This window comes from Medicago truncatula, chromosome 4 (genome assembly GCF_003473485.1).
Source record: "Medicago truncatula cultivar Jemalong A17 chromosome 4, MtrunA17r5.0-ANR, whole genome shotgun sequence".
Classification (NCBI taxonomy): Eukaryota; Viridiplantae; Streptophyta; class Magnoliopsida; order Fabales; family Fabaceae; genus Medicago; species Medicago truncatula.
In genome coordinates, this window is record NC_053045.1 from 7,526,223 (window position 1) to 7,551,953 (window position 25,731).

At 33.3% G+C, this 25,731-nt stretch overlaps 3 protein-coding genes and 1 long non-coding RNA gene across 8 annotated transcripts; all 4 read left to right on the top strand.

Moving 5' to 3' along the window:
• Nucleotides 1-1,377: 1,377 nt before the first annotated feature.
• On the top strand, nucleotides 1,378-2,437 carry LOC120580273 (uncharacterized). The gene is made up of 2 exons (XR_005645972.1): nucleotides 1,378-1,881; nucleotides 2,153-2,437. It is a non-coding gene; the product is annotated as an uncharacterized lncRNA (long non-coding RNA).
• Nucleotides 2,438-3,106: 669 nt separating this feature from the next.
• Nucleotides 3,107-9,525, top strand: LOC11419263 (serine carboxypeptidase-like 11). Of its 2 annotated transcripts, XM_003604883.4 has the most exons (14): nucleotides 3,107-3,394; nucleotides 4,410-4,558; nucleotides 5,273-5,349; nucleotides 5,550-5,669; nucleotides 5,950-6,052; nucleotides 6,232-6,269; nucleotides 6,350-6,448; nucleotides 6,644-6,730; nucleotides 7,340-7,477; nucleotides 7,571-7,642; nucleotides 7,796-7,911; nucleotides 8,608-8,721; nucleotides 9,079-9,124; nucleotides 9,264-9,525. In XM_003604883.4, the coding sequence occupies exons 1-14, from the start codon at nucleotides 3,225-3,227 to the stop codon at nucleotides 9,345-9,347; spliced, it is 1,413 nt and encodes a 470-aa protein (XP_003604931.1). In that variant the 5' UTR covers nucleotides 3,107-3,224; the 3' UTR covers nucleotides 9,348-9,525. The 2 variants fall into 2 exon arrangements, with proteins under 2 accessions (XP_003604931.1, XP_024638231.1); XM_024782463.2 differs by lacking the exon at nucleotides 4,410-4,558 and having other exon boundaries at nucleotides 3,141-3,394.
• Nucleotides 9,526-10,641: 1,116 nt separating this feature from the next.
• On the top strand, nucleotides 10,642-16,622 carry LOC11414606 (serine carboxypeptidase-like 12). Of its 3 annotated transcripts, XM_003604885.4 has the most exons (14): nucleotides 10,642-11,060; nucleotides 11,166-11,314; nucleotides 12,606-12,682; nucleotides 12,830-12,949; nucleotides 13,172-13,274; nucleotides 13,566-13,603; nucleotides 13,732-13,830; nucleotides 14,088-14,174; nucleotides 14,469-14,606; nucleotides 14,697-14,768; nucleotides 14,915-15,030; nucleotides 15,708-15,821; nucleotides 16,232-16,277; nucleotides 16,417-16,622. In XM_003604885.4, the coding sequence occupies exons 1-14, from the start codon at nucleotides 10,891-10,893 to the stop codon at nucleotides 16,498-16,500; spliced, it is 1,413 nt and encodes a 470-aa protein (XP_003604933.2). In that variant the 5' UTR covers nucleotides 10,642-10,890; the 3' UTR covers nucleotides 16,501-16,622. The 3 variants fall into 3 exon arrangements, with proteins under 3 accessions (XP_003604933.2, XP_024638230.1, XP_024638228.1); XM_024782462.2 differs by lacking the exon at nucleotides 10,642-11,060 and having other exon boundaries at nucleotides 11,296-11,314; nucleotides 12,852-12,949; XM_024782460.1 differs by lacking the exons at nucleotides 10,642-11,060; nucleotides 11,166-11,314 and having other exon boundaries at nucleotides 12,606-12,684.
• Nucleotides 16,623-17,756: 1,134 nt separating this feature from the next.
• LOC25491575 (serine carboxypeptidase-like 12) lies at nucleotides 17,757-25,521 on the top strand. Of its 2 annotated transcripts, XM_013599541.3 has the most exons (14): nucleotides 17,757-18,051; nucleotides 18,247-18,395; nucleotides 18,519-18,595; nucleotides 18,838-18,957; nucleotides 19,217-19,319; nucleotides 19,597-19,634; nucleotides 19,715-19,813; nucleotides 22,925-23,011; nucleotides 23,339-23,476; nucleotides 23,568-23,639; nucleotides 23,753-23,868; nucleotides 24,624-24,737; nucleotides 25,152-25,197; nucleotides 25,331-25,521. In XM_013599541.3, the coding sequence occupies exons 1-14, from the start codon at nucleotides 17,894-17,896 to the stop codon at nucleotides 25,412-25,414; spliced, it is 1,401 nt and encodes a 466-aa protein (XP_013454995.1). In that variant the 5' UTR covers nucleotides 17,757-17,893; the 3' UTR covers nucleotides 25,415-25,521. The 2 variants fall into 2 exon arrangements, with proteins under 2 accessions (XP_013454995.1, XP_013454996.1); XM_013599542.3 differs by lacking the exons at nucleotides 19,217-19,319; nucleotides 19,597-19,634.
• Nucleotides 25,522-25,731: the final 210 nt, after the last annotated feature.

Consider the following 25,731-nt stretch of genomic DNA (forward strand, 5'->3'; position numbering starts at 1 on the left):
GTTAAACGATGGTTAAACGATATTTTCAAGGAGCGTGTTCGGGAGGTATCACGCAGCAAAAGCGGGGCCAGTCTCTCCGCATATATTTGCTCTACTTGGTAGGTATCACACTATTCACTAACAAGAGTGCCACCTATATGGATGTCACGTACTTAAAGTACTTCAGAGACTTGGATCTTGTCTCTGATTATGCATGGGGAGTTGCAGCCCTGTACAGGGAGCTTAACAACGCCTCCCATTATAAGACAGACATCTGGCAGGATACATATCTTTGTTGTAGGTATAAATAAATAAATAATAATGGACTTCTTATTTATTCACCTCGTATGTTGATTGTTTGTATACTTATATTTTGTTGATTTTGTTGAAGGCTTGGGTATTTTAGTACTTCAAGGCTATGGGTGCCAAGGATGCATTGGGTGGATCTGAGGACCATCACCATCCACGTGCAATGATATTTCTACCGTTGAGGGGTATGGCTGTGCCTGATCCTTAGAGAACGCATCTGGATCAACTAGATCTGGGGAATGTTTACATGTCCCCATACGCTAAACATCGTCAGATATGTCCGTTCGAGCAGATTAGTCTTTACTCTGGATGGCTTAGATACGGAACTCGTAGGGTGCGAGATCTGCTGGCACAGGTGCTTTTGCAAGTTTTGTTTTGTCCATTTCGTCCCAAGACACCAATGTGACCGTGCATCCCCCTAGACGACCTTATCGGAGATCAGTTACCACTATGTGCACTATCTTGATCATATGTTGACAGATCGGGACTTGAGGCTTACTGCTATTACTGGTGTTGATCATGCACAAGGTTACATCATATGGTTTTATTCTATTTCACATTAACACCTAATACTTCCGGACGAGGTTGGTCATATCATGAGCCCAGCCGAGCAGGAGGCCCTTGATGAGGTTGTTGCTGAGCAGGAGGGAGAGCGTGGGTACCTAGAGCTGACCATAAGGTTGGGCCATATCAGATACCATGTCTTATCTGTCATGGCCAATAGTGTGGTGGAGAGAGGGATTGGTGAATGGAATAGTTTGGAATCAATTTTGACGGAGGTTCATGGAGGGGGGTTTATCGTTGTGGGCGTGGTATGAGTGACAGGGTTCCTAAGCTTAGTTTTATGGTATTGTAGTATTTTGAACATATTTGATGTTTGAATATTTTGTTTCTAACCTATGGATAATTTTTATTTTAATTTTATGTTTGAATATTAGTGTCTTATCGTTTCCATTACAACATTATTTTTAATTTAATCACAATTGCATGTTTAATCAAAGGATTATATTATCCGTATATATCAGAAAAAATAACAGAGAAAAAACAGTGTCTCTATTTCAGTTCTGATACATTTCAGATTATATAATCCTAAACATTTAGGATTGTATAATCCAAAATATGTCTTTTTTACACCACAATTTCACTTATCTGGGTTTTTGACACTTTTCGAATTATATAATCCTAACTAGTACTTGGACCCGTGCGATGCACGGGAAGTTCATTATCCCGTTGTCTAATTTTGGAAATTCTAGAAAACCATGATGTTGAATCACGTTCTTAGCCCCCATGGAAATTCTGGAAAATCTGAAGGTTGAGAAAGGATGGAGAAAACAAACATGAAGCTGAGAAAATAGATCTGAAGGTTCCAATCATATCTGGAAACCCATACATAACCAAAAATGATCCACACACCACCTTCCTATATTGTTCTTTCCTCAGCTGCTTCTTTCTTCATCAGAACCGAAAACGAACATGAAGGGTGAGCAAGAAGACTGCAGTGTTCCATGCATCCTCAGCTGCTTCTTTCTTCATCAGTTGGCATTGTTGGAAAACCGAAACAAGTGTTGTTCTTACAACACAACACAAACATGGGTATTTTTTATTTTTTTTTTTAATTATTTACTATGTTATCTTTATTTTAGTGTTAAAAATTCAAATTTTTATGTTTAAATTTGCTTTTTCAGTGACCCATTTTCATTTTCGTTCTTTTTTAATGTAAGATCATGAAACTTGAGATCAAACAGAAGATGGGTTTCTTTGTTATCCAATTGAAGGGAAAAAAAACTATTTTTTTGGGGTTTAAAGTGAAACTCTCGGCCTAATCTATGAATTTCTTGATTGATTATGTGCTTTTCTGTTCCAGGCTTTATAAATGGCCAAACAATATTGTATATTGTATAGGCTATACAAATCCAACAATTGCATCTTCTCTCTCGCTCCAGCCATCCACCATCGTGAGCGCCGCTGTCTGTGTGATATCTAATTGAAGAATGAGAAGAAGAAAAGATGAAAGAGTTTTGAAGATTTAGGATTGATGTAAATTGGAATTTAAGGATGAATTTATGGAGTTTATTGGGTTTGATTGTTATAAGTTTATTGTAGTTTTCTGCATTTAAGGATGATCGAATTTATGCAAGAGTTTTATTTATTTTTTTGACAAGAGTTTTATTTTTCTAATTTTAGAAATATACCTAAGGCAAAATTTATTTTTAATTTAAAAAATCGACAGTCGGTGAATTTTTAACTTATGTGGCATGACATATAGGTTTGACTAAGTCAAAATTGGTGTTTTGTAAAAAGGGGTTAAACCTGAGAGATTTTGGCCATTTTTTAATAGGGGGCCAAAATTGCTACATTTTGAAACCTAGGGATTCAAAAGTACATTTGAACCTAATCTAAAACGTAGTTTTAACTGAGACTATACAAATATCTCTAAGGTGATTTGTCTTCCAACAATTTCTATACTATTCGGATTATATAATCTTAACACTTCGAATTATATAATCCCAACAAAATTTATTTTTGAGGAGAACGGGATAATGAAGGAAAGGTGATGATTGAATTTGGATATGAAAACGTCTCATTTTTTTAAGTGTCCAGACTTCATACGCACACTTTATTTTTAATTTTTTTGGTTCTAAAAATTTAAAGAAAAAACTACATGAAAAAGAAAATAACTAAAACGAAAAAGTGAGACCAACATCACACAATATAAATTAATCAGTGTTTTTCCTTCTTCTCATGTTATCATATCTTACACGGGTCCACTACAACATTAAACAATGACACGTTCAATATGATATAATTGCACGTTTAATATTTTAGTATATGGATCCAAAGTTCTTTTTAAAACAACTCAAATACACCAGGCACATAGTTATTCTTCTCAAGTCTCAACAACTCAACATCAACAAAACTAATTGAAGCTTGCAAAGATGAACATGATGGTTCCTCCTTCTCATAATTCACTTCACTATTTTTGTCAGATTCTACTTTCTCTTGTACTTCTTAGTTTGCATATGTTAACTCCTCTTGAAGCTTATGGCTCAAAGGTTGAACACCTTCCTGGTTTTCAAGGACCTCTTCCTTTTCAACTTGAAACAGGGTGAGTCAAATCAATAGTTATAATATGATATGTTTTAATGCGATGTGATTTTTAGATGTCTAAATAACAATTTTTTACTATTCATATTTAGAAACTTTGACATGTGAACTACATAAACTATTGGGGCTTGAATTTGGATTTAATTGGTGTGAACTATCCATGTAATTTCTTTTTACAATGCAATCGATCATATCTCATCATTACTTTATTTTAATGTTTTTTATATTCTCTCCGTTGTTTTTTAATTGTGACTTGTCAACAGCAAATACATTTTACTATTAGTCCCATGAGCTTAGCTCAATTGGCAGAGACATTACATAATTTATATAGAGGCCGGGATTCGAACCTCGAACACACTCCTTCTCCACTTATTTCATATATTTCTTTCTCTATAATAAATAACTAAGGGCAATACAGGTAAAGCAATATTTAATATTGTATTGAACTTTGAAACTGCCAGCTAAGTTAACTAGAAACATAATTATATTTCTTTCTCTATAATAAATAATTAAGGGCAATATAGGTAAAACAATATTTAATATTGTATTGAACTTTGAAACTGCCAGCTAAGTTAACTAGAAACATAATTTTCCTGCAAAAGTGACAATTAAAAGGAAACGGAACGAGTACTTTTAAACTTTTTAAAATATCTTCACATTTATATGCGTGGTAGAATTTAATTGATATATGTGTAAGAGCAATTATATTTGTACATCTATTCCATGACAACTTTAGGGACAACCTTGTTTTTCTCCCTTCTTATTGGTCAAAAACAATGGAGAGAGAAAAAGGAAGAGAGAAGATAAGACCATCACGTGAGTATGAGAGAGAAAATTGTACAAAAGTTGTCACAAATTGGTTGTACAAATATCATTTCTCATGTGTAAAACTGTTTTATACCATTAGTGTATGCCAATTCAATTCTTTAACGAGTGTACAAGCACACAAGAAATAGAAATGGCTGTGTACTGTGTAGTGTGCCAAGTAATGTAGTTGTGTGTCATAAATTTGATAGGTATGTGGGGTTGGGAGAATCAAATGATGACATGCAAGTGTTCTATTATTTTATCAAGTCAGAAAATAATCCTCAGAAAGACCCTCTTATGCTTTGGTTAACTGGTGGTCCTGGTTGTTCTTCTTTTTCTGGCCTTGTCTATCAAATAGGTAATTTTTAAATGATTGTTTAATATTTTTTGTGGATCTTGTTTTGACAGTTTATTGATAATGCATAGCTGAATATAAATATGCCTACCACACACTTGTTGTTTTGCAAGTCACATAGTTATCTCTCCAGCATTTTGATTGTAATTTTGTATGAATACTGTTAAGACTTAAGAGTTCCATGTAGTGGGTAACTTTGGCGCGTCATGTGACTGAAAGGTCACAGGTTCAAGTCCTGAAACAGCTTCTTGTGTAAAAAATAGGGTAAGACTTCGTACAATACACCAAAATGGTGGGGCACCTACCCGGACCCTGCGTATACGGAGCTTTAGTGCACTGGGTTGCCCTTTTACTGTTATGAGTTCCCTATTGAATGAGATAAGGTATAAAAATAAGTTTATAAATGGGAGGAATTCCTCACTTTACAAGCTGTTTTGTAAGAATGAGTTAGGCCCCAAATTCTATGATAATATCAAGTCTATCCAAGATCCACTGGCCCACCCGCATCACTATCAGGCCATTCAGGTCACATTTTAAACACTTAATTAAGATCATGTTTGGATAAGTAACTTAATTAAGAACCTTTTTTTGTAAACGCTGCGCTTATGATTCTATTTTCTTGCTTTTGCTTAGCTTACCAGTCGAATTGATTGTGCTGAAATTGATCCACTCAACAACATTCAGAGAGTAATTTTGTCATCAATTGAATATTAATAGGTCCATTTGTGTTCGAAATCAAGGAGTACAACGGGAGCGTGCCTAGTTTGGTATCAAGGCCCCAGTCATGGACAAAGGTGTTTAGAGCACCTCAATTATCCAACTCTGATTTTATTTACTTAAGTTAATTCAAAGTTTCTGTTCAGAACTACTATATATAATTTGTGTTGAAATAGCTCTACAAATCAAAATACTCATTCCTTTTATATGTTTCTTTTCATGATTTTGTTATTCAAAGGTGATTTACTGGTAGTAATGTTAATGATCTTTTGGTCAGCGATCCAGCATTATTTTTGTAGATTTGCCACTTGGAACTGGTTTCTCGTATGCAAAAAATGTCACTGCTCATCGAAGTGACTGGAAATTAGTTCACCATGCTCATCAATTTCTTAGGAAGGTATGTTCATTATGCTAACTAGGATCCAGACAGGTGCTGACGTGCTCGGTAGAGTTTATTTCATAACTTCAAACTTAACTTCAGTCATGATGGAGGCCAACTATGATCTTCATTTAAGAAAAGCAGATCATGTTATTCTTGTCATATTTCTTGTCACACTTTTCTATTTCTCTTTGTTTAGTATTTACTTTAGGAGAATCGTCTCCTCACTATGAATCAAAACAAATGCTATTTTGATTATTATCTTATCAACTGAATCAAATAATTTGTGTTTGTATAGTGGCTGATTGATCACCCTGAATTTCTTTCAAATGAATTCTACATTGGAGGCGATTCATACTCTGGAATTCCTGTCCCAGCCATTCTTCAAGAAATTTCAAATGGTTAGAATTCCAAAAAGTCTAATAAATTGTTTATTTGCATTCCCCTTTGATAATAAGCAAAGCAAAAGGTTTAGCATATTAAAGGGACTGTCCGGATTACCAGGGTCCCCATCCCGTAAGAACCGGACGGTTAAGAACAAGAAAACAGACTGATATTTTTCCATTTCTTTGATTAACAGGAAATGAAAAAGGACTCCTACCATTGATAAATCTCCAGGTTTGCAAAGATGGATTTCTGAAATACCATATATCTTGTTATATGAATTATGAAGCCTAAACAAGTCTCAACATTTTCAGGGATATCTGCTAGGGAACCCCATAACAACATACAAAGAAGATAATTATCAAATCCCATATGCTCATGGAATGGGACTCATCTCGGATGAACTCTATGCGGTAATATTATTACCAATTTAATCTGTTATATTGTCGATGTAAATGCATGGAATCATATCTCACAACGTATATATTTTTGAAGATATTTTAAACTTAATGTATCATATCTCTAATGAACTCTACAATGATGTTTTTGTACTTGAATTTAATGGATGATGTTATTATGCTTAATCGTCTACCATTATATCTTTTCAGTCACTGCAGAGAAATTGTAAAGGAGAGTACATTAATGTAGATTCCAGAAATGAGTTGTGTTTAAGAGATCTCCAGTCCTTTGATGAGGCAAGTAAACCCTCCCAGTTATATGTATACCTATTATAAAGAGGATACTACGTTTTGGTGTAGCATTTTCTCTTTCAAATTAATCCTTCATTTAAACTATTTAATCTACAATCTGTCTTTTTGATGCAATCAAATAACTTAAGTAAAAAACAATCAAATAATTGGAATTTACTAAAAACCGCATAAAACATTTCAACATACAAGGAAAAAGCGGAAATGCTTGTTCGCATTCCAGTTAATCATAAACACAGCGGAAATAACTGAATTTGTTTTTCGTATTGTTAAACTATTTGTTAAGATAGTTGGAAGTTATGTGGAGTTAGTTAAGGTAGTTAGACTAGAGTTAGTAATCAACTATAGTTAGTTGATAAGTAAACTAGAGTTAGTAGCTTGGTTAGAAGTTAGTTAGAGGTAGTTACTCAAACTAATCTCTATATATAGGAACACTATTGTACTCATTCATTATCTTTTATCAATCTATTCATTTCTACAATGAGTTACTTTGAGTATCTCCCTCATGAGTACTCTTATGCTTGCTATCTTGCTTACATCTATGACTTTTCTCCCTATGATTCCATGATTCTTAACACTATTATTTCGTATCTTCAGTGCCTTTCAGGAATTAATACATTCAACATTTTGGATAGCTATTGTGAAGATGATTCGCATCTCTGGAGGAGATCATTGACCGAAGTGTTGAAGAAATCTTCTAGTTCTCATCTCACAGTGCCCGAATTAAGCTGCCAAGTAATTTTTTACATAACTTGTCAAGATTCGCACACAATGTTTATTCATAAAATGTTTCAAATCTGATGCTCCTCATTTTCATTATTGTTGTAGATTTATGGTTTTTACCTCGCTACTAAATGGGCTAACGATGAGAATGTTCGCAAGGCACTGCATATTCGAGAGGTTTGATATAATAAACCTATAAATTCATTACATCGAGTGATTTTCTATGTTAAATTACAAATACTTTTGAGTTTGAGTTGAATGCATCAAAGAAATCTCATAAACTATTGGATATCAATATCATATTGATGTACATATCTTTGAGCCATACAGGGAAGCATAGGGAAATGGGAACGATGTTACACTACTGATTTTGAGCGTGAGATCTTTAGTAGCGTTGAGTTTCATGCAAATCTAAGCAAAAAAGGATATCGCTCTTTGATATACAGGTGAATATTTTCTCTTTATAATGTAGAGTTTATTTCTTTTAAACCGGTGTTGTTACCATATATGTAGTGTTATTCTTAGATTTAATTTCTCTAAAGTGCGCAATTTGTTTTAGAATGAGAAGTAATCTCAACTGTAAATAATAAAAACAATATTTCAATACATTCATGAGCATCAATATCTTATGATACATGTCAGTCGTATTTCGATTTGATACATAATTAAATTCAGCCAAGATGAACCTCTAGTTTATACCTACTTTTAATATGAATTTCATCTTGACTCCCGATATATTAAGATGAATCTCGATTCACTATGATGAATTGCGATTCTTTCTTATGAATCACTATCTGATCTTTTGTCATTTGATCTGACTTAAATGTTGAAATTATTTTGAAAAATGGTTAGTAGATGATATATTGGGTTATATTTTTTTCTATGTTGGTAATGTATATTAAAAGGTATAATAAGATTCGATTCATGATTCGTAAGTAGGTTTGTCGATTCACTGTTTGATTCTCGATTTGATAACTATGAATACATTCATGATTTATTATACATATCGCAGTTGAGGTTACTTGTTTTACCCTCTAGAGTAAATTGTCCACTTTCAAGTAGTCAAATTCGTTTTCGTTGTAGCTTTCTGGATGCCCTTAAGACTAGCTGATTATTTATGGCAATTGATGTGTTTTTTGCAGTGGGGATCATGATGCAGTTGTTCCTTTCATGTCTACTCAAGCTTGGATAAGGGATCTAAACTACTCCATTGTAGATGACTGGAGGCCATGGTTTGTAAATGGCCAAGTGGGAGGGTAAGTATGAAACTTCATATCAATGTTTTGAAAATTAAATTGAACTGGTCCGTCGGTTCAACTGGTTGAACCGAAAGCCTGCCAATTCGCCAATTGGCTTGATTCCAGATTAATCATAGTCCTGTTGAACTGGAATGAATCACAACCGAACCAAGTTGAACCAGTGTAACCGAGCAGATGGTTCATCCGACCCAATCATGGTTGAACCAATTGAATTATTGAACCATAACATTGAGGCTACACCGATTCGACCTACATGTCCAATTCTTTAACTTTTGCTTCATAACCAAGTTTCTGAAGCTGCATCAGATCTTAACATCTATCCTAGTCTTAATCAGTAATTTTCCTTTCATACAGATACACAAGGACTTACGCAAATCGCATGACATTTGCAACTGTGAAGGTAAGAAATTAGTAATTAAATCATAAGTGCTCTTTTGTTCATTTAATAAAAACACACTCAATTTGGTGAGAATATGCAAGTGTCTTTGATGAGATTGTACAACATCTTTAGATCGATTTTCGTGTAATTAATTTTGCAGGGTTCGGGACATACAGCTCCTGAGTACACTCCTGAGCAATGTTTTCCCATGTTCACTAGGTGGATATCTAATTTGCCTTTGTAAATCAGAATCTCAAGATGGAATAAATATATGAGATGTTCATTTGCAAATGATTAAACGAACAGAAATGTAAAAAGGACAAGAAAATAATGTCAAGGTTGCATGTTTCAGTTGTTTTCTGATTCATGTTCATCACATCTTGGCTGGAAAAAATGAATATTCTGCTTACTATGTTACAAAATTCAGTGCAAGATAATGATAGATAACAATCAGCATGATTTTTCCTTAAAAAAAAAAATCAGCATTATTTTTAATAAGGAGAGGATGTTAATATTAATTAGTAGAATAGTTGGCGCAATTTGATGCATTTATGATTTGAATCTTCGTGCTTCAGTTGGATTTTCCCCCAAATCCTCATTGCCATTATGCACCAGATCACTCGCATCTTGTACTCCAAACAGAGATTTCATCAAAGCACTTCAGCGTTCTTAGTTCTTGCCATCAAGATCTAGAATGTTTAATCCATAACCATTGTTATTCATCTTGCTTATCAAGAAATCAAGACTCACACCTCACTCAGAGTTTCCCATAATGATTTCCCTCAAACTTCACTCGTGTTTCCCTTAGATTTAACCAAGCTCTGATACCAATTGTTAAATCAAACTATGATCTTAAAACGCAGCATAAGTGCTTTTCTCAATAAGTTGTTTTAAGCAAGATGAAGAATAACAAACAAAACTGTTGAAGTTAGAAAGAGAAGAGAATGGAGAGAGTTTGCTTGTAATATGAATCTCATTAAGTTGTGAATGTACACATTACATAGCCTTTTATAGGTATATATATCACACTTGCTTGTAGCACAAGCTATCTAACTAACTAACAAGTATTTGCAAGAAACTCTAACCAACTTGTTAATAAGGCAGTTATGGATTAATTCTTTACAATTTTTTACTTTTTTTTTCTTAAAATCTTAATGAAAAGCTACATAAAAAAGATAAAATAACTAAAAAGAAAAGGTGAGACCAAACATCACACAATTTAAAAATGGATTTATACCTTAAATTAATCTAATCGGTGCTTATATCATATCTTCCCCTACAACATTAAACAATGCCACGTTCTTCTCAACAACTCACTATTTTTTAATTTAAGCTTGAGATTATCACTCCAACTTCTCAACAACTCACTATTTTTTAATTTAATAAAAATTATTAAAATTCCTGACCAAAAAAAAAATTATTAAAATTAAAAGGTGCTTTCTCCTTCTCATTGTAATATTAGATCTTGCTTACTACAACACTAAGCAACTACACATTCAAATCCCATTTAGATCAGTTGATAAGGATATTGCATATTAAATATAGGAGTTGGGGTTCGAACTCCAGACTCCTCACTTCTCCACATTTAAAATGTATGAGCTCTAGTGAGCACGCTGCTTAACCAAAAAACTACATGTTCAAGTTTCAACTCAATCATTCCACATTTTATATTTTATAGAACCTATTTTAGTTATTGTCAAGTTTCAACTCAATCAAGGTTCTTCTCAACAACTACTCATCAACAAGAACATTTTAAGAGTCAGAAAAGTTAAGTGAAGCTTGCAAAGATGAACATGATGGCTCCTCCATCTCGTAATTCACTTCACTATTCTTGTCAGATTCTACTTGCTCTTGGACTTTTTAGTTTGCAGATGTTAACTCCTCTTGAAGCTTCTCGCTCAAAGGTTGAACATCTTCCTGGTTTTCAAGGACCTCTTCCATTTGAACTTGAAACAGGGTCAGCAATTTTAATCATTCCATATTTTATTTCATTTTCACCTCCTGTTAATGGGGGTACAGTGTAGCAAGTAATGTATTTGTATGTTCATATATATTTTGATAGGTACGTGGGGTTAGGAGAAGCAAATGATGACATGCAAGTGTTCTATTATTTTGTCAAATCAGAAAATAATCCTAAGAAAGACCCTCTTATGCTTTGGATATCTGGTGGTCCTGGTTGTTCTTCTTTTTCTGCCCTTGCCTATCAAATAGGTAATTTTAAAGTGATTATTCAATATTTTTTGTGAATTTTGTTTGACAGTTTATTGATGATGCAAAGCTTATTCTCTCTCTCTCTCTCTCTTGCATTTTGATTGTAATTTTTTCCTGAGTACTGTTAACCGTTGTTGTCAAAATCCCGACTTAAATCCTAAAATCCATGATTTTGCAACTTTATTCACCTTCAACGACTCAAATCCATAGCAGAATCCCAAAATAAGCAAAATCCTAGTAAAACCACGTCAAGGATTTTGTCCATTTTTTTAGTCATTTATGTATAAGTATCTTGTCGACTTTAAACTGAGTCATTTATCACTATATACAAATTATAACACATGTTTAACATTATTTTTGTTTTGGTAAAATCCATCGATTTTGATTGATATTTTACGATTTCTTATATCGATTATTCAAAAGTAGTTGAGTAAAATCATTCGATTTTGATTGCGATTTTATATAAGTATCTTATCGACTTTAAACTGAGTCATTTATCACTATATACAAATTATAACATATATTTAACATTATTTTTGTTTTGGTAAGATCCATAGATTTTGATTGATATTTTACGATTTCTTATATCTCGATTCTTGAAAAGCAGTTGAGTAAAATCCTTCGATTTTGATTGCGATTTTATGATTTTTGATTTTGCTCTTCCCTTTCGACCTGAAGTAAAATTCCTATTTTGACAACCTTGTTGTTAACGGTTCCATAAGTGGGACTGTGCGGGAGGCATCCCTCATTTACGTCCAGGCGGGGGCAGTTTGCGCCAGTTTTAAGTCTCCTACCCATAGGATTCACATTTTTTTTCTACTGATAACTTTGCTATCTATGTACTTAGGCTACAAACTGCGCCAGTTTTAAGCCTCCTACCCATCTTCCTATCATAGAACTTCCCCTAGGAGCTGACATTCTTGTGACTGTATTCTAGAACTCTTTACATGGCCTTTTCCGGCCAATAGCAACCAGGCGCTGATACTAATTAATAAGTATCCAAACACTTGTAGACCCTTTCCGTAAACCCTAGTTTGTATCTATTTTGGACAAGAATCTCACATTGAATTCTAGTTTATTATGTTGAATCTCAAAAGACTACGATAATCTCGATTCATTCAAATGTATCATTACCTAAACTTAGTGTGGTCAACCACTTTATTTTGTCAACTTGTATGGTCAACCACTTTTCTTTGTGATTTGATTCATGACCAGTAGAATTAATTCTCCTGAAATTGATCCACTCAACAACATTCAGAGAGTAATTTTGTCATCAATTGAATGTTAATAGGTCCATTTGCATTCGAAATCAAGGAGTACAACGGGAGCTTGCCTAGTTTGGTCTCAAGGCCACAGTCATGGACAAAGGTGTTGGTAACAACTCAATAATTCAGCATTGATTTCATTTACTTAAGTTAATCTAAAATTTGTACTAATAAGAACTATGATTTACTTTCATGATTTCATTATTGGAAGATGTTTTACTGGAAGTAATTTTAATGATATTTTTGTCAGCTATGCAACATTATTTTTGTAGATTTGCCACTTGGAACTGGTTTCTCATATGCAAAAAATGTCAAGGATTACCGGAGCGACTGGAAACTAGTTCACAATACTCATCAATTTCTTAGGAAGGTATGTTCGTAATGCTAACTAGGGTGCAGACGGGAACTTCCGTGCTTCATAGAGTTTCTTTCACAACTTCAAACTTAATTTAAGTCATGTTGGAGGCCGACTATGATCTTAATTTAACTGTTGTCATATTTCGTTTTGCGCTTTTCTATTTCTTTGTTCGATATTTACTTTAGGAGAATCATCTCCTAACTATGACTGAAACAATTATCTGTATTTGTCTAGTGGCTGATTGATCACCCTGAATTTCTTCCAAATGAATTCTACATTGGAGCTGATTCATACTCTGGCATTCCTGTCCCTGCCATTCTTCAAGAAATTTCAAATGGTTAGAAATCGTAAAAAGCACAATTTTTAAGATTGATTAATCATTAAAGTAATGGTAAATTTATTTATAATTATAATGATCATGAGGCCAGAAATTTTCTTAATCATTTTGATTTGTCATCCTCGCTCTTGTAAATTGATTATTCGTATTCCCTTTTGACAATAAGCAAAGCAAAACTTTTAGCATATTAAAGGAACTGTCCGGATTACCAGGGTCCGCACCCCCTAAGAACCGGACGGTTAAGAAGAAGAAAAAACGGACTGATAATTTTTCCATTTGTTTGATTAACAGGAAATGAAGAAGGTCACCAACCATTGATAAATCTCCAGGTTTCCAATCATAATCTCTATTTGTTGCTTCTACTACCGACGAAAAATTAATCTAAATAGGAATTTCTGAAATACCATAGATCTTGTTATATGCATTATGAAGCCTAAACAAGTCTTAACATTTTCAGGGATATCTGCTAGGGAACCCCTGGACAACATACAAAGAAGATAACTATCAAATCCAGTATGCTCATGGAATGGGACTCATCTCTGATGAACTTTATGCGGTGATATTATTACCAATTTAGTTTGTACATTTTGTCGGTGTAAATGCATCGAATCATATGTCACCATGTAGATATTTGCAATGATATTTTAGGAAACTAATATCATAAGGTGGTGTATTTGATTAGATAGATGTATAAGAAAGTTTTACTTTGTAAATACATAGTAATCTCCAGTTGATTACAATAATGATGTGTTTGAACTTGAATTTAAAGAGTGATGTTATTATGCTTAATGGTCTATCATTATATCTTTTCAGTCACTGCAGAGAAATTGTAAAGGAGAGTATATTGATGTAGATTCCGGAAATGAGTTGTGTTTAAGAGATCTCCAGTACTTTCATGAGGCAAGTAAACCATTCCAATTTTATGTATACCTATTATAAAGAGGATGCTAAGTTTTGGTGTAACATTTTCTCTTTCAATTTTATCCTTCATTTAATCCATTTAATCTACAATTCGTTCTTTTATACACAACCTTCGTTGTCTTCTATACAAATTATAAATTTCAGCATTTACCCCTTGGACCTCAGAGTTAAGAAAGGGAACTTTTCAGAAATGAGAGACGGGAAAAGGCAGAAATGCTAGTTTGCATTCTAGTTATGATAATGATAAACCCTTCGGTTTTTTCTTATCTTCAGTGTCTCTCAGGAATTAACAAGTTCAACATTTTGGCTAGCATTTGTAAAGATGATTTGCGTATGTGGAGAAGATCTTTGACTCAGGAGCTGAATGCGTCTCTTAGTTCTCGTCTCACAGTCCCCGAATTAAGCTGCCGAGTAATTTTTTCATAGCTTATCTATTTTCGGACACAATTTTTGTCCATAATGTATCAAATTTCATGTTATTCATTTTCATTATTGTTGTAGGATTACGGTTTTTACCTCGCCACTAAATGGATTAGCGATGAGAGTGTTCGCAAGGCACTGCATATTCGAGAGGTTTGATATAAAAACTATAGACTCGTTAAATCGAGTGATTTTCTATGTTACATTACAAATACTTTAAATTTGAGTTAAATGCATCAAAGAAGTCGCATAAACTATTGGATATCAATATCAAATTTACATAGCTTTGATCCATGCAGGGTACCATAGGAACATGGGAACGATGTTACACTACTGATTTTAAGCGTGAGATCTTTAGTACCGTTGAGTTTCATGCAAATCTAAGCAAAAAAGGATACCGCTCTTTGATATACAGGTGAAGATTTTCTCTTTCTAATGTAGAGTTTATTTCTTTTAAAACCGGTGTTGTTAGCATATAGGTAGTGTTTTTCTTAGATAATAAACTCATATTTCAATACACTCATGAACATCAATATCATACAATACATGTGAATTATATCTAGATTCGATACAAAATTAAGTCCGGCCAATACAAACCTCTAGTTTATATCAATTTTAAATATGAATCTCGATTCACTACGATGAATTCCAAATCGTTCTTATGAATCACTACCTGATCTTTGTGTAGCTAACCACTTCTTTTTTGTCAACTTTATATAACTAAGCTCCTTTCTTTTGTCATTTGATTTGACTTAAATCTTGAATTATTTTGAGGTTAGTAGATGATATATTGGGTTATAACTATTCGACGTCGCTTTTTTTACTTGAAAATGTCATATTTGTAATGTTAATGTATATTACAATTTATAATAAGATTCGATTCATGATTTTAAAGTAGGTTTTTTCGATTCACAAATTGAGTCTCAATTTGATATATTACGCATGTGCTGGTAACATCGCTCTTGAGATTACTTGTTTTACCCTCTAAAGTAAATTGTCCGCATTCGAGCAATCAAATTCGTTTTTGTTATAGCTTTCTGGATGCACTTAAGGCTAATTGATTTTTTATGGCAATTGATGTGTTTTTTGCAGTGGGGATCTTGATTTAATTGTTCCTTTCCGGTCTACTCAAGCATGGATAAGGGATCTAAACTACTCCATTATAGAGGATTGGAGGTCATGGTATGTAAATGGCCAAGTGGCAGGGTAAGCATCAACCTTCATATCAATGTTTTAAAAATTAGATTGAACTGGTCGGTTCAACCAGTTGAACCGAAAGTCAGCATATTCGCCAGTTGGCTTGATTCCAGTTTTATCATAGTCCCGTTGAACTGGACTGAACCACAATCGAACTAGGTTGAACCAGTGTAACTGTGGTTCGTTCATCAATTTTTATTTGTTTGCATTTTTTTCGCTTTCTTAATACTTTTAATTTTTCATTTATTTATTTGTGCTCCGATCCATTCATGGTAGAACCTATTTAATCATAACATTGAAGTTTAACCGGTTTGATCTTCGGTCCAATTTTTTAAATATTGCTTCATAACCAAGTTTTCGAAGGTGCGTAGGATCTTAACATGTATCCTAATATTAATCAGTAATTTCCTTTCATGCAGATACACAAGGACTTACTCGAACCGAATGACATATGCAACTGTGAAGGTAAGAAATTATTAATTAAATCACAAGTACTCTTTTGTTCTTTTAAGTAAAAACACTTAATTTCGTGAAAACATTTAAGTGTCTCTGATGAGATTGTGCAATTTCCTTACATCAATTTTCATGTAATTAAATTTTGCAGGGTTCAGGACATATAGCTCCTGAGTACACTCCTGAGCTATGTTTTCCCATGTTCTCTAGGTGGATATCTAATTTGCCTTTGTAAATCATAAGCCTAAGATGGCATAAATATATGAGATGTTCATTTGTCAATGATTAAACAAACAGAAATGTAAAAAGAACAAGAAAATAATGTCAAGGTTTCATGTTTAAGTTGTTTCCTGATTCCATCTTCTTCACATCTTGGTTAGAAAAAAAATGAAGATTCTGCTTACTGTGTTACAAAATTCAATGCAAGATAATGATAGATAACAATCAGCATGATTTTTAATAAGGAGAGGATGTTAAAATTAATGAGTAGAATAATTGGCGCAATTTGATGCATTTATAATTTACTGCAAGCTATCTAACTAACTAACAAGTATTTGTAACAAACTCTAACCAACTTTGTTGTGAATTCGTTGTGAAAACCACACCAATAAAACTTGATGCGTGGAGCAAATTAATACCAAGTTATCAAATCAAGCGGGTAGCATATAATTCAAACAAAATTAAACAGCAAGAGATAAAAGAAAGAAGGAGAACACAAGAATTCGGTCTAATGATGACCTAGTCTGGGGGAGAGAGCAGCTCTCTGTTCCACTATAATGATATGAGTTTCTTTACAAAGAGATATTGAGTTACAAGAATCAGTCTTCAAACCTAATTCTACCCAAGTCCCAGCCTCTTCCCGTGACCAAGAGACTCAATCCTAATAGTGTTTTGTTCAAGGTGAATCAAAACAATCACAACCTTAGTGTTGTTGCCAAGAGAAATTCTCTATAAACCCTAGTTTTTCTACACACTTTATCATTACAAGGCTTATATTTATAGTGGAAAGTAACCCTTAAAATATGGAACAAAATCTTCACTAAAAATACGTTTTTGTTATTTCCTTCAGCGTACCATCGTGCCACGTTACGATTACATCGCGGCGCGTTACGATGCCATCGTGCCACGTTACAATTCCACCGTGGCACGAATTTTCCAATGACTTGCTTCGGGGTCTTGTTTCAACAATCGTGGCACGTTGCTTCTCTATCGTGGCACGTTTCTCCAGATTCCTGATTTTAAGCTGACTCTCACAAACTTATTATAAGGCAGTTATGGATTAATTCTTAACAATTTTTTTTTTCTTTCTAAAATCTTAAACAAAAGCTACATAAAAAAAAATAAAAAATAAAAAATAAAAAAAATAAAGATAAAATATAAAGAGACAATAACTAAAAAGAAAAGGTGAGACCAGACGTCACACAATCTAAAAATGGATTTATACCTTAAATTAATCCGGTGCTTATATCATATCTTCCACTACAACTTAATTATTGCACACGTTTAATATTTTAGTATGGAATGGAACCAAAGTTCTTGTCAACAACTCATAAACACCAAAAACATAGTTCTTCTCAACAATTCAACAACAACAAAAATTCAGAGAAAAACAACTGAAGCTTGAGATAATGGTTCCTCCTCATAGTTCACTATACTATTGTTGTCAGTTTGTACTTACTTTTGCACTTTTTAGTTTGCATATGTTAACTCCTCTTGAAGCTTCTGGCTCAAGAGTTGAACACCTTCCTGGTTTTCAAGGGCCGCTCCCTTTTGAACTTGAAACGGGGTGAGGGCAATCCTAATCATTCCTTTTTCTATTTTACGAGTTGTCCGGTGTATACATTTTTATTTGTTAGTGATTTCTTTTTCATTGAGTTAAATCAATAATTATAATATGATATGTTTTTATATGGCGTCAAATACATCCGTAATTTTTAGATGTTCAAATAACAAAATAAATGGCTGTGTATATTTTCGATAGGTACTTGGGGTTAGGGGAAACAGATGACGACATGCAAGTGTTCTATTATTTTGTTAAGTCAGAAAATAATCCTCAGAAAGATCCTCTTATGCTTTGGTTATCTGGTGGTCCTGGCTGTTCTTCTTTTTCTGGACTTGCTTATGAAATAGGTAATTTTAAAGTGATTATGCAATATATTTTGTGAATTCATGACCAGTAGAATTAATTCTCCTGAAATCGATTAACTCAACAACATTCAGAGAGTAATCTTGTCATCAATCGAATGTTAATAGGTCCATTTGCATTTGAAATCAAGGAGTATGACGGGAGCGTGCCTAGTTTGGTCTTGAGACCACAATCATGGACAAAGGTGTTTATAATACCTCAATAATTTGACATTAATTTCATTTACTTAAGTTAATCCAAAATTTGTACTGGTGAGAACTATGATTTATATTAGTCATGTCATGTGGAGTGGTTATAATATGTACTTAGTTCTTGTTGTGATAGCTCTACAAGTCTAAATATTCATTCTTTATGTGTTGATTTCCATGATTTCATTATTGGAAGGTGATTTACTTGTAATAATAATTTTAATGATATTTTGGGCAGATATGCAGCATTATTTTTGTAGATCTGCCACTTGGAACTGGTTTCTCATATGCAAAAAATGTCACGGATCACCGGAGCGACTGGAAACTAGTTTACCATACTCATCAATTTCTTAGGAAGGTATGTTCCTAATGCTAACTAAGGTGCAGACGGGCACTGCCTTGCTTGATAGAGTTTCTTTTACAACTTCAAACTTAACTTAAGTCATGTTGGAGGCCGACTATGATCGTCATTTAAGAAAAACGGATCATGTTACTGTTGTGATATTTCTTGTCGCGCTTTTCTATTTCTCTTTGTTCAATACTTCCGTGCAGACTGAAAAGGAATGATAATTTGATCATTTTCTAATCAACTGAGAAAGTTATCTGTATTTGTATAGTGGCTGATTGATCATCCTGAATTTCTTTCAAATGAATTCTACATTGTAGCTGATTCATACGCTGGCATTCCTGTCCCAGCCATTCTTCAAGAAATTTCAAATGGTTAGAAATCGTTAAAAGCACAATTTTTAAGATGGATTAGTCAAAAAGTAATGGTAAATTTCATTATAATTATAATGATCAGGAGGCGATAAATTTTCTTAATTTGTCATCCTCACTCTAATAAATTGATATTCGCATTCCCTTTTGACAATAAGCGCAGCAAAACGTTTAGCATATTAAAGGGACTGTCCGGGTTACCAGGGTCCTCATTCCCTAAGAACTGGACGGTTAAGAAGAAGAAAACATATTGATATTTTTCAATTTATTTGATTAACAGGAAATGAAAAAGGACTCCAACCATTGATAAATCTCCAGGTTTCCAAAGAAGGATTTCTGAAATACCATATATCTTGTTATATGCATTATGAAGCCTAAACAAGTCTTGACATTTTCAGGGATATCTGCTAGGGAACCCCTTAACATCATATAGAGAAGATAATTATCGAATTCAATATGCTCATGGAATGGGACTCATCTCTGATGAACTGTATGCGGTAATATTATTACCAATTTAGTTTGCACATTTTGTCTGTGTAAATGCATCGAATCATATGTCACCATGTAGATATTTGCAAGGCTTAATAGGTCATTTTTTCCCCTAATTAATTTTCAGTTTACATTTTGGTTCCATAATTAATAAAACTTATATTTTTGTCCCTCTAGTTTGCTTTGTTAGTCAAATAAATGTACTGTTAAGTTTAATCTCGAATGTCTATTTGTGGACCAATCTTAAGAGTGATCCACCATAGATCCTATTAATTTTTTTAATTTAAATCGTTTGATCTTTTTTATTAAAAGAGGATCGTTAGATCATGCATGTCTACTGTATCTTTCAGTGAGTCAACAACACTTAATTTTTTCAGATATGATAAATAGACACAAAAAACTAGACACATATACGACACCATATGTGTATTCTATTGTTGCTTAATAAATTTATTTATTTTAATTCCTTTTCTTCTCTTCCTTGCACCACCCTCCCTCTGTACAAAACCCGTTTTTTTTTTCTTCTTCCTGTCATTCATGCTCCAACTGCAACAACAACACCACAACTTTCACCTTCTCGTTTCTCACTCCGGTGGTCTTCCTTCCTCTCAGATCCGGTCATCAGTCGTCTCACTGGTGTCGTTATTTGCCGATCTGCACAAAAGATTAAGGAGGCGATGTTGCTAAGAAGGTTGTCACCGGCGTGATTGTTCTGATCTGAACGAATCGCTGGTGGTGTGAGGGAGAAGAGGATGTCGTCGGCCACAGTGTGAGGGAGAGAAGATCGAACAGATCGATGGCGATGAGGACGATGGTGGTTGAGGATAGAGAGTACGGTGGTGAGGGCGATGACGGAGGAGGACAATGGTGGTGAAAATATTGTTTTTGTTTTAAGTTTGCATGTAATTTATATATTTTTCATAAACCTACAAATAAAATAATATATTACAATTCCTTATATTTTGTTTGGGTTCATAATTTAATATATTACAACAAACAAAAACCTTTTATATAATATTACAATCCTTTATATATTACAACAACACCAAAAAAAAACCATCAAGGCCACAAATTTCTCGAGTGACTTAAACAAACAAAAATGGTAACCATAATTTATGGACTGTTCCAAATTGTGTGTCATAATACTTGAGCATGTATATTCATCCTCGTACTACTTGGTCTTTTCATCCCACTATGTGGCTTTGTTTCTATATTGTTTGCACCATCTCTTGGTACTTTGATCTTTCTTGTGCCCTCTTTTTCAAGCTTGCTTATACTACTACTTCCCTCTTTGATTCAAAAAACCTAGCATTCTTCAATACATGAATCAAAATTGTTAAATATAGAGTTCACCATCAAAGTGTAAGATGTGTTCATCATCTCAATTGACACCACACTCTCAATGTCCACAAAAGAAAGAGAAATATATTAAATTAAAAGGATGGAATGAATCTCTTTTCATGTTGGCTTACTGATGGATGTGATGGGTTGTGTGCAGCTTTCCTTTCGACGTTTTATAGCGTAGACTCGTCATAGGTGTAAGGTACCCTGGCGGCGGAGTGTCAAGTGTGGCATGCTTTATTACATTCTTCGGTGGCGGCATGCATGTTGAATTCCTCTTCCATCTTCGTCGTCTCTTGTTTTTTCAGAGTTTTTTTTCTTTGAAAAATATAATACTAATAGAATGACAACAATTCAGATAAATATCATCTAACAAACATATATTGGACATCCCTCATCCATTAAATGTTGATGAAGGAAATGAAAGACTAATAAAGAAAATATTTTTTGTAAATATGTACCAGAAGATATAATCAAGACAATGACCCTCACTTTGATTCATGTATATACCTCAATCCTCCTAATATTATATTTTCTCTGATAATTTTTTTTTTCATTTCCAATTTGATATGGATTTCTTCTTCTTCGCCACCGTTGTCTGTCTCCAAAGTATAGACATTTGAATGCTTTAGATATTCATTGTTCTCTATTTTTTCTACAAATCACATACATATTTTATGCAAAGATACAAAATCAGGATATAGAACATACTCTAAAACAACACAAAATGTTAGGAAGCATATGAGGACCATCAATCAACTCTTGCAAGAGGTAGAGAGCCCCTATGGATAAAAAAGAACACCATCATTATTAAAAAATAAAATTAACATAAGAACTCATCAAAGCATAACTTGAAGATACATACGCTAACTGCTGCACCTAGAGGATTAACAAAAAAAAACACATTCGTGATGGTAATGTAATTCGTTCCCGAGGAATTCAAATGCATATAAGGAAAAAAAAACACTATAAAATACAACATCTATGAAGCCAGTTCTACTATATATGTGTCCACGGTAGTCTTAGTTCTTAAGTAATTGCATCCTTTTGGTTGTTCTTGTACAATCCGCCATCAAGTAAGATTGTGCAACCGGTAAATGAGCGTATTGCAACATTAGAATGAAAATGTTAATTAAAATAGATTGAAATTGAGAGTGAAACATACACTCAAAATTCTGCAGAGTTTAATTAATGGAAAAAAATTCAAACAAATTATAAAAACTTCTAACCTCTATTCTCCTTCAATTGTTTGTCTCTCTTAGGAAAAATTGTGGAACCGCATAAAACTGCTCAATTCTAAGTGGGTTTGATTTATTAATAGCAACAATGGCATTTTAGTTTACGGTAAAATGGGAAGTAAAATAGGTTACATCAAAACAATGCTTTGGGTTTATATATGCTACAGATAGATAATGATCTAATCAAATAATGATCTCATGTATGATATAAATTTAGATACCTATGTTTGCAATGATGCTTTCCACTCACTTTGATCTTCACTATTCTTCAATTATTTTGATTTCCCTTGAAGCAATCTCTTTCCATTTCACCAATTTAATTTTGAAGTGATGTGAATAGGAAATAATGTTTAAATTGGAATGTAAAATAGGCTACACCAAACCAAAAAAGAATTGCCTTTATTAATAGGTATAGATTATTTCTGTTTAATCAAACAACATGGATTGTATTTTCTTGTTGATTACAATGATGATGTGTTTCTACTTGAATTTAATGAATGATGCTATTATGCTTAATGATCTACTACTATATCTATTCAGTCACTGCAGAGAAGTTGTAAAGGAGAGTATATTGATGTAGATTCCAGAAATGAGTTGTGTTTAGGAGATCTCGAGTACTTTCATGAGGCAAGTAAACCACGCTTATTTTAAAGAGGATACTAAGTTTTTGTGTAACATTTTCTCTTTCAATTTTATCCTTCATCTAAACTATTTAATCTACAATTTGTTCATTTTTATACAATCAAATAGCTTGACTAAAAAAAACAAATAATTAGAATTTTCTAAAAAACGCATAAAACTTAGCAACCTTCGTTTGTCTTCTATACAAATTATAAATTTCATAGACATAGCTACATAAGACGGAAGAGAAATGAGAAACGGGAAAAAGCAGAAATGCTTGTTTGCATTCTAGTTATGATAATGATAAACCCTTGTGTTTTTTCATATCTTCAGTGTCTCTCAGGAATTAATTTGTTCAACATTGTGGGTAGCTTTTGTGAAGATGATTTGCATATGTGGAGGAGATCTTTGACTCAGGAGCTGAATGCGTCTCTTAATTCTCGTCTCACAGTCCCCGAATTAAGATGCCGAGTAATTTTTTTCATAGCTTATCTAGATTCTGACACAATTTTTGTCCATAATGTTTCAAATTTGATGTTATTCATTTTCATTATTGTTGTAGAATTATGGTTTTTACCTCGCCACTAAATGGTTTAGCGATGAGAGTGTTCGCAAGGCACTGCATATTCGAGAGGTTTGATATTATAAACCTATTACAGATACTTTAAATTTGAGTTGAATGCATCAAAAAAGTCGCATAAACTATTGGATATCAATATCAAATGTACATAGCTTTAATCCATGCAGGGTACCATAGGAAAATGGGAACGATGTTACCGTACTGATTTTGAGCGTGAGATTTTTAGTAGCGTTGAGTTTCATGCAAATCTAAGCAAAAAAGGATACCGCTCTTTGATATACAGGTGAAGATTTTCTCTTTCTAATGTAGTGTTTATTTCTTTTAAAACCGGTGTTGTTAGCATATAGGTAGTGGTTTTCTTAGATAATAAAATCATATTTCAATCATGAGCATCAATATCATACGAGTAGGTAGTGGTTTTCTTGCGATACATGTGAGTTGTATCTCGATTCGATACAAAATTAAGTCCAGCCAATACAAACCTCTAGTTTATATCTATTTTAAATATGAATCTCATCTTGAGTCCCGATACATTAAGATGAATCTCGATTCACAACGATGAATTCTGAATCGTTCTTATGAATCACTAACTGACTTTTGTGTAGCTAACCACTTTTTTTTTGTCAACTTTATATAACTAACTAACTAAGCACTTTTCTTTTGTCATTTGATTTGACTTAAATCTTGAATTATTTAGATTAGTAGATAATATATTCGGTTATAATTTTTCTATGTCGCTTGTTTTTACTTGAAAATGTCATATTTGTATTGTTAATGTATATATTACAATTTATAATAAGATTCGATTCATGATTTTAAAGTAGATTTTTCGATTCACAAATTGATTCTCGATTTGATAACTATGAACACATTCATGATTTATTATGCATGTGTTGGTAATATCGCTATTGAGATTACTTGTTTTACCCTCTAAAGTAAATTGTCCACGTTCGAGCAGTCAAATTCGTTTTTGTTGTAGCTTTCTGGATGCCCTTAAGACTTGTTGATTTTTTATGGCAATTGATGTGTTTTTTGCAGTGGGGATCATGATGTAGTTGTTCCTTTCATCTCTACTCAAGCATGGATAAGGGATCTAAACTACTCCATTGTAGATGATTGGAGGTCATGGTTTGTAAATGGCCAAGTGGGAGGGTAAGCATCAACCTTCATATCAATGTTTTAAAAATTAGATTGAACAGGCCGGTTCAACCAGTTGAACCGAAAGTCAGCATATTCGCCAGCTGGCTTGATTCCAGTTTTATCATAGTCCCATTGAACTGGACTGAACCACAATCGAACCAGTGTAACCGTATGGTTCATTCATCAATTTTTATTTGTTTGCATTTTTTTTTTCACTTTCTTAATACTTTTAATTTTTCATTTATTTATTTGTGCTTCAATCCAATCATGGTTAAACCAATTGAACATATTGACCCATAACATTGAAGTTTAACCGGTTCGATCTCCGGTCCAATTTTTTAAATATTGCTTCATAACCAAGTTTCTGAAGGTGTGTAGGATCTTAACATATATCCTAATCGGAATCAGTAATTTCCTTTCATGCAGATACACAAGGACTTACTCGAACCAAATGACATATGCAACTGTGAAGGTAAGAGATTATTAATAACAAGTGATATTTTGTTCTATTAAGAAAAAACACTCAATTTGGTGAAAACATTTAAGTGTCTTTGATGAAATTGTGTAATTTCCTTATATCAATTTTCATGTAATTAATTTTGCAGGGTTCAGGACATATAGCTCCTGAGTACACTCCTGAGCTATGTTTTCCCATGTTCACTAGGTGGATATCTAATTTGCCTTTGTAAATCAGAAGCCTAAGATGGCATAAATATATGATATGTTCATTTGTCAATGATTAAAGAAACAAAAAGGTAAAAAAGACAAGAAAATAATGTCAAGGTTTCATGTTTCAGTTGTTTCCTGATTCTATCTGCTTCACATCTTGGCAAGAAAATATGAAGATTCTGCTTACTTTACGCTCTAACATAGGTTCTTAAGTTTCCACCACGTTTAGCAATGGATAATCTTCATTGAAAAACTTGTGGGACATATAAGGTGGATTTCTCCTTTCAACCGAATTTTCTTTAAACGCAAGAGTCGGAAATTCAACCTTAATCATTTG

Bases quoted from the DNA above. Each gene is read 5' to 3' on its own strand.
- LOC25491575 (XM_013599541.3), top strand. From the start codon at position 17,894: ATGGTTCCTCCTCATAGTTCACTATACTATTGTTGTCAGTTTGTACTT. The intron at 18,596-18,837 runs GTGTTTATAATA...TATTTTGGGCAG, and splicing joins GACCACAATCATGGACAAAG to ATATGCAGCATTATTTTTGT. The intron at 23,477-23,567 runs GTAATTTTTTTC...TTATTGTTGTAG, and splicing joins TCCCCGAATTAAGATGCCGA to AATTATGGTTTTTACCTCGC.
- LOC11419263 (XM_003604883.4), top strand. From the start codon at position 3,225: ATGAACATGATGGTTCCTCCTTCTCATAATTCACTTCACTATTTTTGT. The intron at 6,053-6,231 runs GTTAGAATTCCA...TTTGATTAACAG, and splicing joins TCTTCAAGAAATTTCAAATG to GAAATGAAAAAGGACTCCTA. The intron at 6,449-6,643 runs GTAATATTATTA...ATATCTTTTCAG, and splicing joins TCTCGGATGAACTCTATGCG to TCACTGCAGAGAAATTGTAA.
- LOC11414606 (XM_003604885.4), top strand. From the start codon at position 10,891: ATGAACATGATGGCTCCTCCATCTCGTAATTCACTTCACTATTCTTGT. The intron at 12,683-12,829 runs GTGTTGGTAACA...TATTTTTGTCAG, and splicing joins GGCCACAGTCATGGACAAAG to CTATGCAACATTATTTTTGT. The intron at 16,278-16,416 runs GTAAGAAATTAT...TAAATTTTGCAG, and splicing joins TGACATATGCAACTGTGAAG to GGTTCAGGACATATAGCTCC.